At 33.0% G+C, this 15,323-nt stretch overlaps 1 protein-coding gene across 1 annotated transcript in view; it reads left to right on the top strand.

Annotated features, from left to right (window-relative positions):
- LOC132742139 (uncharacterized) overlaps positions 1 to 15,323 on the top strand; it is a gene marked incomplete at its 5' end in the record, with an annotated part of 82,286 nt that overhangs the window by 47,961 nt on the left and 19,002 nt on the right. The window contains 5 exons of the mRNA XM_060730465.1: positions 3,730 to 3,809; positions 4,252 to 4,314; positions 7,418 to 7,604; positions 13,368 to 13,532; positions 14,204 to 14,602. Of these exons, the coding sequence (XP_060586448.1) occupies positions 3,730 to 3,809; positions 4,252 to 4,314; positions 7,418 to 7,604; positions 13,368 to 13,532; positions 14,204 to 14,602 (894 nt within the window). The remainder of the gene's footprint in view (positions 1 to 3,729; positions 3,810 to 4,251; positions 4,315 to 7,417; positions 7,605 to 13,367; positions 13,533 to 14,203; positions 14,603 to 15,323) is intronic.

Here is a 15,323-nt window from a genome sequence, read left to right as displayed (position 1 = left end):
TGTATATGATTATGCTTATAAAACAATTTTCAAACATCGAAGAATATGTAAAATATGTACTGCAAATATTTGTGCATATTAAATGTAATCAATAAAATATATGCATTCATTTCTTATTGAAAATTTTGACTAAGACTTTATAGAAAATAAATTTCTCATTACCTTCCTTTACTTACATGAAATGTTAAATTCGATAATGTCTTTATACATAATGCTTTTTAATACTTACAGTATTGATAAATCTTAATATGGGCATCATATTTATGATTTAAAACCATAAAAAATGTGTTACATGATCTTTAAAGGGACTCCACTGAGATTTTTTGACAAGACGAGACTGGAAATAATTTTTTGAGATTTTTTCTCCATTTGATGTAGATCTATACTAATAGCGAATGTGCAAAATTTCAGATCATTAGCTCCCTCGTTTTTCCAGAATAATTATTATAATAGTGAAAAATGACCCAAAATTGAAAAGCGTTTAAACGCTTTTCACTCAAATCGGACTGAGAATAGCACAAACATATGAGTTTTAATGTATTTCTTGTATATTTCTTGGTTATATTTTATTTATATTTCTGTTTTAAGTGCTCATGTTTATCTATGTGAAAAATTATATTTTTATGTTTTTAGGCTTATAAACCTCAGCGGAGTTCCTTTGTTATATGTGAATGATGTGTAGCTGTGATTTGCAACATCAACAGCAACATCAAAATGCGGACAATCTACCGTTTTCTATAAGGAACCGAAACCAAGTTGTATAATCTTGAATTGTCCGTCAAAAGTTATTTTCTTGATATGTAATAATCGCGTTCACTGATGATGGTCATCATAAAATGCGCAATTTCAAACATTCTAAATGCTATTGCGTACTACTGAAATAAACCTTATCTAGGTTATTAGGTAAGAGCGTGCGTCAACATGATACATATAGTGTACTGTGAGTAAAAGCCGTGGTCGAGGTTCATCTTTTTCGTGACGAAGATCTTTGTGTATGAAATTATTCGTATCGTCCAGTAACCCTGACTTACATAAGAGAACACGTTGTAAGTACTTGTACAATATCTAGGAACACTTTGTATGAGACCTGACAGCTATCTTAAAAAAATATCATGCTCTATATCATTATAAGTGTTTTTTTCGTATAATGAAATTGATGATGAACACTTATTACTCCAAATAAATAATGAAACAATTAGAAATAATAAAACAATATGAGAATTTTTGTAAGCATACACCACAAAATATTCATACAAGCTATTATCAAAGAAAAAGATAAAACTGCATGTTTTCCTTTAAGAAAATGACGCGAAATGCAACAGACTGTGTATTGCAACAAAACCTGGGGTAAGAACCTTCAATGGTCCACATGACCCACGTGTCATTTGGAACGTTTGTAATTTAAATTCAAAATATATTTTATCGACTATGAAAACAAACTATACATTCTACTACACGTTAGTCGTTCATTTAATAGTCACACTTATTTTACAGTAGTCTGATATTTTTGTACAATTGAGTGTAAGTCGGGGACTGTAACTCGTTTGCGATTTTTCAGATCATTCTCCCAATCTTATTTTTCAGAATAATCGTTTAATTTTATTGTGCAAAATGGCAGAAAAATGAAAAGCGACTTAGCAATTTTATTTTTAGGGAATTGCTTTCTGACCTTCCGGAATTTTTACGTTTTAACTTTCTTAGTTGATATATGTAAGAAAGTCAAATTTAATGTTCCTGGGGGTTTTGGACCTGAGTGGAAATCTTTTAATGTTAAATAAATGTAATAAATTGTCTTATCTTGACAACGTAAGAGTAAAGACAAATAAATGATTGAATAATATGCCCACAAAGTCAATGGGCACAGGGGAAAGGGACAGGAGACCCGAGGAATGGGGGAAGTAAATTAAAGAAATAAGACTAGGGGCAAAGGGGAAGATACTTACCGTAGACGAGAAAACAACAAGGGACACAAGCAAAAGTGTCACCAAAACAGTATGAAACAACATAGACATACCATACATCTGAGGAACACAGAGGGGCGCCGCCTTTGAACGGTCAGCAGCACAAGTACTGCTGGGGAGTTTAAACCGGTTAATGGTGCACCAAACCTCATTCTTAGCCCCACCATGGTCCTATAAACGAGACAGTGTAAATAAAATGAATCCCCGCCAAGTGAAATTCTAACAGTTGGTATGGTGACAAGAGGTTAAATAAGTAAAACACCAAAAGGATAATGTAGAAACATATATATGTAAAGCCCAATGACCATAACAAAAAACTCAATGTCCTAAAGGAAGACAGAACAACAAGAAAATCACCTACAAGGACGCGACGAAGCAAGGCAGAAGACGAACATTAAGACAATTCAGTCCCAAAGGGCTTTAAGAACTGTCCATGATAGAGTCCCTCTTGGTCCGTCAGATGTAATCAAAAGAGGAAAGCGTAGTGTCTAACTGTAAAAGGGTTGAACACTAAGCATGCAGTATGTCTTAAAATAGTAGGGTCATAACCTCTTTTCATAAAGACACTTTAGTACTTTGAGGGCAATCTCTTGTTCAAATGTCGTTAATTTATCAAAATATAGGACTCTGTCATTCAGATAGCGTCATATTTGGTACGTACATGTTCTTATGGTTATCTAATAAATGAGAACAAGTTTCGTGCCAGTAGACGGGACAGGAGCAAACTTTACAACAGAATGATTGCGATTACGTTAGGTAATATTTTCATTTTTAGTTGTTTGTTGTTGTTTTTTTTTTGTTATTGTTTGTTGGTGTATTTTGTGTTTTTATAACTGTTATATGAATTTACGAAAGTGAAAATAGCAAAACACTCGTTAAAATGGACATAAACTATTTCAAACATAGCTTTCTACAATTTGGAATATGACAAACAAGAACTAACATTATGGCAACAAAAGTTTTGTTGTTTTTTTTTGTTTTTTGTTTTTTGTTTTTTTTTTAATGAAAACGCTATATTAGGGGTCTTATTAAGGTTGAAAATAACTTATACATATTAAGTACAACATCTGCAGAGCAAATCCCAATAAAAGACAAAGAAATGGAAATAATGCTCCTGAATGTCGTCTATGATGTGTGTCAGGTACCAGTCCGAATTTTAAAAACTTATCAGTCAGTCAAACTCGTCCGAAAGATATGATCTTTTATTTTGGCAGCAACACCTTGTTTTTCTTCATCATGTGTACAATGGTCGAAATATTTATCTGAAATAACATTTAATTATGTTCAAGTTAAATCTTTACTGAGTGCATGGGTTTGCAATTAAAGTCACCTTCAGCTGCTACCTATTGCATACGCTATTAAGAAAAACAATTCGCTTGTCATTACACAGATGTATTGGTACCTACTTTTCCTTCAACAGAATGTAAAATGACCAGAATTACATTACATATTGTATATTTTAGGTTTTTCGATATACCTGCTGCTTTCCTTTCCAAAGACATCTGGTAAGCATTAAATACATGGTTGTATCACTTTCGGTCCTAAAACAAATTACCGTATATTGCCCAGATCACGTGGTAAAATGAGAACCTTTTTGCTGGACTACTTTTTATCTATCGTCACTTTTACAGTTTTTTAACTTTAAGAAGAACGCTAGGTAATTATACAAATGAAGCTGAACTTTACTATGACGATAACACATTAGCATATGATAAAACAATCTAAAATATTTTATTCATTGTACTTCATAATAAAACATTTACTTTAGACGCCTTGCAGTGTTACAATTGTACCGACATTGCTGACGTTGATGAATGTCTTACAGTGACAAAATGCCATGCCGGTCAGGTAAATATCTAACAGTATTATTATGCTATATTGGTCAAAGAAATGTTCTACTACCAGTTCGCATAATATAATATTATTTTGATAAATATTGACACGTAATTGAATATAATAATGTTAACGCAAATATTGTCGAATGAGGGTCAGGTTATTGTCATATAGAGAAAAATGATATATTAATAGTCAGGAAGATACCTTTAGTATGACAATAAAATTCCAAGCCGGGATGATACAGGATTCAAAGTTACAAAGACATTACAGAACTCGGGTATTTATTGACCAATTAAATTCTTGCGATTTGAGACAGAATACAGAAAAGGGTTATATAACAACGAGACCATGTCTCCCCTAATCACTATTAAAACTGATAAATGATGACTCCAAAATGTCTCAAATTATTCGTCAACGCTTTATATTATACTTATGTTTACTTGCTATTTTACAGTCATGTCATATAGAAGTAAAATCCACAGGACAAAGAAGCACCCTCGGATGTATAGACAATCAGGTAGGCAAGAGATATACCGAAAAACAATTTTACAAAATTAGCAAAAATCTAATATTTGGTTCATATAAAACAAGTGTATGGCAAAATAAGTGACATAATTTACTATTAATTTTCCGTTCTCGTCTTAGCAAAAATACCATCTTAGTTTCAACGTACTGATGTTCTAAACCAACAATATGAATATAAGATTCAAATTACCGGAAATTAGTAAAATTTTATAAATTTTCAACAATCGCAGAATCAGACTGTACAGGACCTTTATAGAAACCATATATGCCTGTACTGTCCGCTTTTGAAGTTTCCTGTCTATAGCTCATTTTTTCCATTTTACAGTTATGTGGAGTAAGTGCCAGTGGTGCCGGGAATTTGACCGGTCGAGAGATAAGTGGGCGACAAACTTTGGACTGCCATGAATGTTGTAGTAAAGATAGATGCAATAAAAATCTGTGTGCACATTTGACACGTAAGCTCATCCTTTCAAATATTTCTTGGTAACTGAACAACAAAAAGACGAACAGAACATCCACTTTTCTTAACATTAAGTTCTAAAAGGGTCAAAAATGATATCATAATGAAAAACATCCTATCACATGACAAAAATAACAACACCATCAACTAACATTATATATTCGAACACTGCCGAAAGGAGGCAAAAACAATTTATGGGGTTTAAAGATATCACCCAGCATTACCGATATAAGCCGATATTTACTGAGTTTTAGTTGTGGTTATCCTTTATGAAAGAGTCCATTGTCTGCATACGGCATAGTTTATTGCAAATGCGGTGATAACACTATTAGGGTGGCTACTATTTATATTTCAGCCGGAGCATGTATTGATGATGTGAAAGTGGATTGTGCTTTTTTAAATAGCTTTTTCAATATTTGTAAGGATATTCATCGAGCCAAGTTAATCTGTGCAAAATTCTGCTCACTGTGTTCACTTGGTAAGCTTAACGCTTTGACTTACTATACTTTTTTCGGTTACAAATCATAATCAATGTGGTTAATGATTTCTCAGGTTTCAATTTCGACACTTATTTTTATAGTGGCTAATTTTATATGATACGATTTTCTATGCTATAACACTCTTTTCAAAAAAACCCCTTTTTTTTTACCAAATTTAACCCAAAAATTAATATGAAAAAAATTTCCAATACTATGTTTCAAGTTTGACAAAAAAATATTTGTTTACTAAAAGGGCCATGTAGGCATTAAAAAGGAAACAAATTATTTGCAATTCAAAGTGTTTTGACTTGCTGTTGCCCCTTTTTAAAAAATCTTCCAAATTCCCCCAAAATTTATTTTCATTTATTTTGGCATACCCAAGTTTCCATTTGTCAAAACCCTTTTTTAAAATGGATGGGAATTTGGGAAAAAAGCTGGTCCTCCTTTTTTTTAAAATTTTTTGAAGTAAAATTGTGAAAATGGGGGCTTCAGACTTTTTAAAAAAAGAAAAAATGTTCCGTCCTCCTCCCGCAAATGGCGGACTTGATTTCATTTGGGACACGACTGATTTTTAAGACATGCTTTTAAAAACAACCCTTTTTTCAAAGCTTTGGAAAATTTTGCAATTTTCAATTCATTTTTTATAATTTATTTTAGTAGGGGCGTACTTTAAATCCCTTTAAAAATTATTTTTTATTTATTTTGAAACCCCCAAAAATTTGGGGGTTTCTCTGAAAAAAACAAATTTAAAGGAAAAGGGTTTGGAATTTAAAATACTTAGGGGAAAACCAGATTCGAAAACACAAAACGGTAGTAAATTTCTTTTAAACCCCAAAGCTCCAAAAAATGCAATTTTTTTTACATTTTATTTTTTTTACGGGTTTTTCGGGCATCCCTGTAGGGAAAAACCCCCTTTTTCTGGAAAAACAAAGGGGAAAAAATTTAATTTTCTTTTCGGGAAAAAAAGCTTTCCCTTTTTTTTATGCAGCTAAGTTTTTGTCAAATAGTAAATCTCCTGTTAGAAAAACATTGAAATCAAATTATAGCGACACATTTTGAAACAAACCAAAGGGAATTAAACCAGTAGGCCTTCATGTAAAAATAAGTTACGGAAATCGAAAAATAAACCAAAACTGTATTCTTCAAAACGTTGAAGAAGAATTCTTGCGTGGTTAGTATTTCAATCATCCAAATCTTCTGAACTTTTTAAAGAACTTTTTTCAAAAATAAAAGAACATAATTATTTTATCCGCTTTTACAAGGATAAATCTGATGATGGTTGGATAACTATGATGCTAGTTCGTGGAGTCGTGTTTTAAAATAAATTTTCTCTAGAAGGAGACTTCGTGATAATGCGTCTTTATATTTATTGCTGAAGCAAAGGCCCTCGTTTAAGCCTTGTCACTTAATCACAGAATAATTGTCATAAATGTGTATATTTTTTCTCAGATTCTTTCTCCCTGTTTACTTTGAAAATGCGATAACATTATGATAAAGACACTCCTGATCAAATTGCACGAAATGTTAACTAAGTCAGTCAAGTTATGTTGGATCACATGCCATTAAGTATTGGCTTAGCTTAAAGTAAAAAACCATTAAATACTTAACCAGTAGACTAATTGTCAACAGGTGTTGATTTAAACTTTTCATAAGTTAACTTTTACATCATTTGAATAAAATTCGAACTGGAACAAAGCCGGGACTGAGACAAAGTCGTATTAAACAAACTTTATAATATCAACCCTTGTCGTGACGTATCACAATCTTTATTTCTTCTTAACCGTCAATCAATCAATGGTTCTTCTAACATGTATAACTAAATACACTAGAGTTTTGCATTCTGATCTTTTAACAGGAGATGATTCCCCATTTGTATAGCCTGCAATAATGTTTCACTTTAAAAAAAATCATTGAAAACCAATGTCTAGCAGACCGTTTTTTCTCAGTTAAAAAATCATATAAAGCATTCTAAGTATAAACAAATCATTTTATAAGCAACAATTCACTTCCGACTTTATAATCGCATTTTAATAATTCGGTGTTCGGCGCGGTATGACCAGAAATGTGTCAATATGCTGCTTAACTCAAATAAACAAACAAACGAATATTATGTATGAAATATATAATCGTTTTAAGGACTCCTTCATTGTGAATAGCATATATTTTTCAAAGTGCATGGTGGATGGACTAAATGGTCGAACTGGAACGCGTGTTCTGCAACATGTGGTGTAGGCATAGAAAGACGACATCGTAATTGCTCGAACCCGATACCAGACAGAAACGGACTTCAATGTTTTGGCGACACTTTAGATGATAGAATATGCTTACTGCGTCCATGTGCAAGTAAGTTTGATAAAATTGTTTCAGTTTATCAACACATATAAGCAAGGATGTTTATTAATTATTTCAATGCAAAATTTTCTTATTAGAATATAAACAAAAAAACTGTAATGCTTTACACTTAATGACATTGTAAATCAACACAAATGTTTTAAAATCAATTTAGATTCGTTGAAACTGACATAACATTCAATATCAATGTAGCGTGTTAACCAAAAAAAATAAATGTTGATAATTATAATATAAAATGATTAAAATGTTATTGAAAAAGTAAGTAATTAAACATCATAATTAAAGGTTATAACGACCATATTAAAAGGTAATATTATACCTCATTTGCATACGCCCTTCTATAATTAATATGATAAGACCGGCTACCCAGTCCATAATTCTTATATGGACTGAATGACGTCATATCAAATATAGAAGGGCGTATGCAAATGAGGCATAATATTTAATTTTGTTGATAAAAGATTCTTTTTACTGAATTTATTGTTATTTTTCACATAAATTCGTTACATGTTGATCAAAAGTCATGATTTGTCTTTAATTTAATTATAAATTTTATTTATACAGTTTTTTGAAATTCCGGGAGAGGGGTGGCCTAGTAACATTAACTATTTTATTTGATTAACAAAATGGAATATCATAAGAAGAGCATGGTTTTTCTGCAAACCTTGAAAGTAATAAAAAAATCCTACTAGGGTTTGAGATATTTCACACACTGAAAAATTAAGATTATTATTTGAAAGCAAATTACAGTAAAAACAACTGCATCAAAGAGTGAAAGGATTTAGACAAAACAAATAAAACATTGCCTTTCGGGAAAATGTAAGTTTACGGACTGGTTGGTCAGAAGCGCATATACTTCCCGAGGTCTGACCAACCAGTCCGTTAACTTGCATTACGCCCTCAAGGCCATGTTTTATGTGTTAATTGTATTACAGCATATTTCACAGTCAAAATGCAATTTTTCCCCTTTTAAGGCCCATTATGCCTCATTGATGCCATCATTTTTATTTCTCAAAAACTTTTTATTTTATATGTTCTTACAGTTTCCAACAAAACTTCATTTGCCATATACCTGAATTACCTTTGCTTCTTTTGTATTTTTGTCAATTGGTATATGTATTTTGTATGGCAGTCAAAATATCAGTTTGCTTCCATTTTGCTACCTTAACCTTCTGCACATAAAGCACTACTTTCTTCAGCATCTAACTATATTACATACTCGTAATCCATTATTAAAACATTATTAACAACATGTGTGAGAGTTGTAAAGATAAAAAATATGGATTTCTGTTGTGACACTATGTGCCTTTAATCACACATCTCAGTATCGTCGACATTTTTGATAGTTCCACACAAATCCATATGGCCTCAGACCAATATTAATTTCACTATATGTTCTTTATAAACATTAAACCCTGTGGCAATTTTACTAACTCTCCAATCAAATCAAAGTCACTTGTGCTTACAGTACCATCCAAGATAAATAATTCTAGCTATAGCAAACTAGGGGTCATTCATCATTTTTCCACAGCATTTCAGTTCAAAATACATCAGTCTGACAATTTTCAGTAATTAGCCGGAACCATGTGAGTGCTGTCATGTAGAAAAACACTTAAAAAAAATACTTACTCGCATAAAATCTGGATCAAAATTGGCATTTACCAACTATTTGAAATGAATTCTGTCAGGAAATGGCCTTTTTTCTATCTCTTTCATTCAATTATTCATTTATATCTGGCATTAAACACAGGCACTCTTTTATGCGGATTTACTTCCTTATTGTGGTCAACGAAAGGCAAATAACTGTGGACTGATTCCTATTTACTCAAAAACGTTTATCTGATCTTAATAAAATTTTGCATACATCATTCCTAGGCTATCTCATATTATTCTGGAAAGTTTTGAGTCTTAATCACATATACTGATGAATTCACAGCCTGTTATGTACCATATGTACCATTCAGCCCTGAAGCCAGGCCGCAGCTTATCAAATTCAAAGTACTCTAAAACTAAAATTGCTCAAACTTTTTTATTACTTGGATGATTTTCATGAAATAAAAAGTAATCTCATCAGTGATTCAAATATTACTTAAATATGCATCTAAAACTAACATAAATTAACTTTTTTCTTAAATAACGTTTTTAGACCAAATATATCCAAATTTAGACATATTACATAATACTATAACTGCATGGCATAATTTTTGTAAATTCTCATTTTGTCAAATCGGTTATGTCTTGAAAGGCATGCATTTTGCCTTTAAAATGATGTTTCATTTATTATCATAAGCCAACTGGTTCAAAAGTTATGTCTAGTAGAAAAGTGCCCTGCCTAATTATTACCTCCCCAAGTGGCTGCTCAGTCAATGTGGTCCAATGCACAGCATTCCACACACTGTTACCCCAGGTACTAATCACCACCCAGGAATGCCAAAGTCTGGGTCCCTCTGTGTGATTCTTGAAAACCACATTTGAAGAAATTCCAGAAATTCCATTTACTGTATAAATATGGACCCAGCTCCTGACTCTTTATCAAAAAGCAACTTACCTTCATACTATACACAACTGCTGTACAATTATGCGAGGCGACCGAAAGAAGAAATTAGCTGGGTTCAAGCAAAGGAACTCACCATGGAATAAAGGCTTGAAGTTTGACAACTCTTGTCATGTAGATACTGAGCCTAAGAGATCTATCACCAGACTGACTGTAGATGAATTTCCAGTGACATCCAGGCCTACTGCAGATGGTAGTGAGCTCTCAAGAAGTGCAATGCTGTTGCCACCAAGTGCTTCTGCGACTTCATCTACAATGAAAATAGACGATAAAAATTCCTGTTCGGGCATGAGAATTGTTGACAGTTTAAAACATTAAGTTTCTAAATAAATAAAGGGAGGTAATTCACTGAAGTTGTGCATAATCACCCCCTTTGTGTACATTTATCTACCTGAATAAGTGCTTTTTATGTTTGTAGATACATCAGAGACACTAAACCTGTGTTATAATTGTGCAAAAGGCATGAACAACAGAAGGCATTAAGCCAGGACATAAAGGCTAGATGTAACTTTATACTAAAAGAGATGATGAGAATTCATACTGGAGATATGAATACTATCAAAAAAATATTTACCTCGTGTTCTGGATGCTACAGTGAGCTGTTATGCTGGGGACTGCTCTAAGTGTAGACGCTACTCATACGTGTGTTCTGGTGGAGTAACAAACAACTGGTGGAACCGCTCCATGTTCCTCAGCAGCCATAGAATTACAAACTTGTGCCTACAAGAGAATGACAAACAATTAATTTTTGACATAGTTAAAATGAAAATAAGTGTGAGCGCTATCGAACAGATGAAATTGGGCACCAGCACGCAGAAACGTGAAGCGGTGAATCTATCTATTAGTGTGTCGCTACCAAAAAATAATGATTTCGCACGGAATGTTCATGGACGCCTCAGTTCTACCATTCACCGCTTAAATAACGGTGTTGCGGACAGCGCTGAGAAGAAATTGGGGTGTTTAGGGATTCGTCTCTCTGAGAAAGCAGCTTATAGCCTACATCAAATGCAAAGAGAAGAAACATATCAGAGACAGTATTAAAAAAAACCTGAAACAGTTAAACACAAACTTTTATCAAAGGGTAGACAACTCCATGAACATCTGAAATACAAGATGACACACTCTACAATATCTCATTACAGGAAAGGTCAGTTGGATCTAACACCATTAACATCCAAGGGAGGCAACAGCAACCATACTTACTCAGAAAATCTATAAATTATCTCCCTTGATATAAACAGATAAACAAAAACAGTGTTTCTTCAGTGGGGAATAAATATTCGGTTGCGCACGAGACAACCAGCTTAAACAAATGTGCTGTCTGTGTACAGACCTGAAATTCAAACTTAACAAATGGTTTACTTAAAAAGTGACGGACTATTCCTTTTAAAGCGAATTTCATATTTCATTACTGTATCATTCTACATAACCTGCATGATATTTTGAAATTGTTATCATCTCTGTTGTTATTTTACACTGTGAAATAAATGTTATATTAATTAAATCACAGGCTTTTAGCATTTCTTTGCAATGCCAGAGTGCTTTAAGTAAAATTCCACAAGTTTTCATGGGCTATGGCTGTTTATAAGCAATTATTCAAAGTCTAGCACATGTGAACTGACCAATTTTACTTGAAATACACTGTTATTGCTTAACAAGTAAAAAGAATGGGAGCAGAAACATACTTGTAGGATTATAATAGGAATCCTTTAAATGTAGGACAATATAAGGAAATATGCAATCAGAATAAATGAAAGGACACGTAAGCACGCACCAACCTTTATCCCGAGGCCATCAACACCTTAAATATGTCTCTTCAACAAAGCGATTACTTACCTCAAACAAATAAACAGTCTCGGTATACCCCATGGCTGCAGCAAATGGCCCGGTTCACACACTTAAGCCTTTCGGTATTGATGCAATGGGGCTCAAATGGTTAGCACCGACACACAGTGGCACGTGGCACAGGTGCGAGACCTCTAAATCTGGTTCAACATACAGAATTTTATTGTGAACCAGGTAAAGAAGTTTATGAACATGCATGGTGTGCCACTGTACATCAGGAAACTTGGAAATAATAACAATACCATAGCCCACTGGTCCTTTCTTTTATACACCCCTGCCATATCATACAGCCCTGTCTGTTTAGCATAGATTTTTCATTGATTTTTTTCTAAATAATTTTTAAAAAATGCTTCCATTTTAACTTTTATTTAAAGGGAGGCTGTAACCTGTACAGGTAATGACCTCCTGGCTATATTTAAACAGACATTTCTAAACTGAAAGTAGCTTTTTGAGATTTTTTTAAAAAAATGTATATATTATTATATAAAATTACATAATACAAAGAAAATAAAAGCACTTGTGTAATTTAATTACAAACTCAGATTTATACATCAATTATCTGCTTCATGACCAAGTTTCATTAAAATTGCTCTAAAAATGAAAAAGTTATTACCTGTCAAAAAGATTTACTCCATGTAAAAACAAGCTTCTAATCAGGCCTCAGACCACAATTAATTTCACTATATGTTCTATATAAACATTAAACCCTGTGGCAATTTTACTAACTCTCCAATCAAATCAAAGTCACTTGTGCTTACAGTACCATCCAAGATAAATAATTCTAACTATAGCAAACTAGGGGTCATTCATCATTTTTCCACAGCATTTCAGTTCAAAATACACCAGTCTGACAGTTTTCAGTAACTAGCCGGAACCATGTGAGTTCTGTCATGTAGAAAAACACTAAAAAAATACTTACTCGCATAAAATCTGGATCAAAATTGGCATTTACCAACTATTTGAAATGAATTCTGTCAGGAAATGGCATTTTTTCTATCTCTTTCATTCAATTATTCATTTATATCTGGCATTAAACACAGGCACTCTTTTATGCGGATTTACTTCCTTATTGTGGTCAACGAAAGGCAAATAACTGTGGACTGATTCCATATGTGCCTCAATTCATTTACTTGTTTCTGTTCCCGGTAGGTGTCGCTGTTGCACACTTCTCTTGCATTAGTACTGATGCGTGCGTAATTACATGTACTGACTGCTATCCTTTCAACCTGCTTTCCTTTCAATCTAATTAAATGAATAATTTTCACGACATCGTTTATTTAATTGGCTTTCTCAATTTTTTGAGAGACAACACATTGTACGGATGACTTTTATATGAATGATTTTTGATATTCAAGATGGTGGTTGGACTAACTGGGGACAATGGAGCGCCTGTTCAGTGACGTGTGGGGACGGGTTAAAGTCTAGATCACGTTCCTGCACAAATCCGTCACCCTCGCCTCTGGGAAAATATTGTGATGGAGATTCCTCAGAAGTTGTTTCCTGTAGGAAAAGCAGTTGTAGTATGTGATAATATTTATATAACGTTCATAAACTGTAGAATAAAAACAGTTATTTTCATTCCTAAATTGGCTGAGAATATGACAAACACCCATTTTGCTATATCTTATTGCAAGCCTTCGCGTCGTCGCAACCTCGTGTTCTTTTAATTACACAGAATTTATTTTAGTGCCATTGTGTATGAAGCTTATAGACACATGTCTGGATCCAACCAGTATTGAGCAATGAGTGTATTTTTTTTTTTGCTCAAGGAAACACTGGCTCGTCCCTGACGGGGTTTGAACCCACGCGGATAGCGATACTAAAGTTACTATTCGGTCGCCCATGCCGCCATCATAACATGTCCATTAATCATAATATTGATATAACTAAATGTGTCTTAGATGTAAGATTGTGATTTCCAATGCTGACAAGGTTGAAAAGAGAAATGTGCCAGCTTGTTGAGAGCATATAACTAAATGGATAATACTGTTCTTTAAAATGATATGCACTTAAGTTCTCTCAGGGTATTCTTATTTGTAATGTGCTGGTGAAAGTTATTCTTGTTTTTCTACTTTTCATCACTTTTATAATAAGTCGTGTATTTTTGTGATTAAACAGTACAACAGTAATCAAAATTATCAAAGTAACTCATACCCTTCAATAAATAATATTGACAAATTTTGTTTTACAGGTCCAAATATAGTATTTAAAGCCAAGAATGTAACAAACAAAAATCCTGGCACTGGAAACACTATAATATTTGGCTCTACACTTATTAATGACGGAAATGCTTATAATACATCTACTGGAATCTTCACTGCGCCTGTCAACGGAACGTACTCATTTAGTATACAAATGTGCGCAAATGTCAACAAAGAAGTCTTTGTAGATCTCATAGTAGATGGGACAACATATGCTATCTTATATGTTTATGATAGATATTCGTACCCATGCAATAGTGCAGATACATTTGCTGCTTTACATAAGCATTCAAAAGTATTTGTTAAATGCACTGATGGTTGTACGAGCAATTATATATATGCAGATGTTTACCGTATAAACTCGTTCTCTGGATATCTGATTCACCAATAAAGATCTTTTTTGTCACTTTTCTCTTCTTTTCATAAAGTGTTTATCCGTTTTATTCATTTCTGATCGTTGAGGCGTTTTGATGTCATTCCTTTGTTCTGACCGTACTGTATTTTTAATACAGTACAGGTAGGTATCCAATATTAATGTGCCAGTCGAATATTAATCGTGTAACACATTAATATTAGACAGCGTGCCATGTCTTGAAAGAAGCTTGTTTGACCACAGGATTTTGTGGAAAATTCTCCAAAGAAAAAAAAACAAATAGAAGAAAAAAACCGGTTAAGTTAAATGTAACCTCTAATCTCAGGATTTAACACGAGAAATGATGCAATGTTTTTCCTTCGCCCATTACGCATTTACATTATTTTACAAAAAGAACAATAATTGTTATCCGGCTTATTTAACGAATTATTATTCAAAGCCTACTAATTTTCGATTTTCAAGGTCTTAACATCAATCACTGCTTACTCTGTCCAAGTAAAAGATAGCGGGGTCAGTTAGGATATGATTTTATGGGATTGTTTAATTTCTTGCATATTTTCCGGTTGTTTTTTTTTGTTTTTTCGTTCTTAAATATACGTTAAGTTGACAATCATACTTGATTTGCTTTATTGTATGTACGTTATGTTTCAGTTAAGTCAACTTTTCAAATAAGGGTAATGGTCAGCTTGTCAAATAAATACAAAAGACAAAATGAATTCATCTATTTAAACCAAAAG

Source organism: Ruditapes philippinarum, unplaced genomic scaffold, assembly GCF_026571515.1.
Source record: "Ruditapes philippinarum isolate M1 unplaced genomic scaffold, ASM2657151v2 ctg2354_1_1_1_1, whole genome shotgun sequence".
NCBI lineage: Eukaryota > Metazoa > Mollusca > Bivalvia > Venerida > Veneridae > Ruditapes > Ruditapes philippinarum.
The sequence above is the reverse complement of the archived record's forward strand: the minus strand, read 5'-3'. Positions and strand labels throughout refer to the sequence as shown.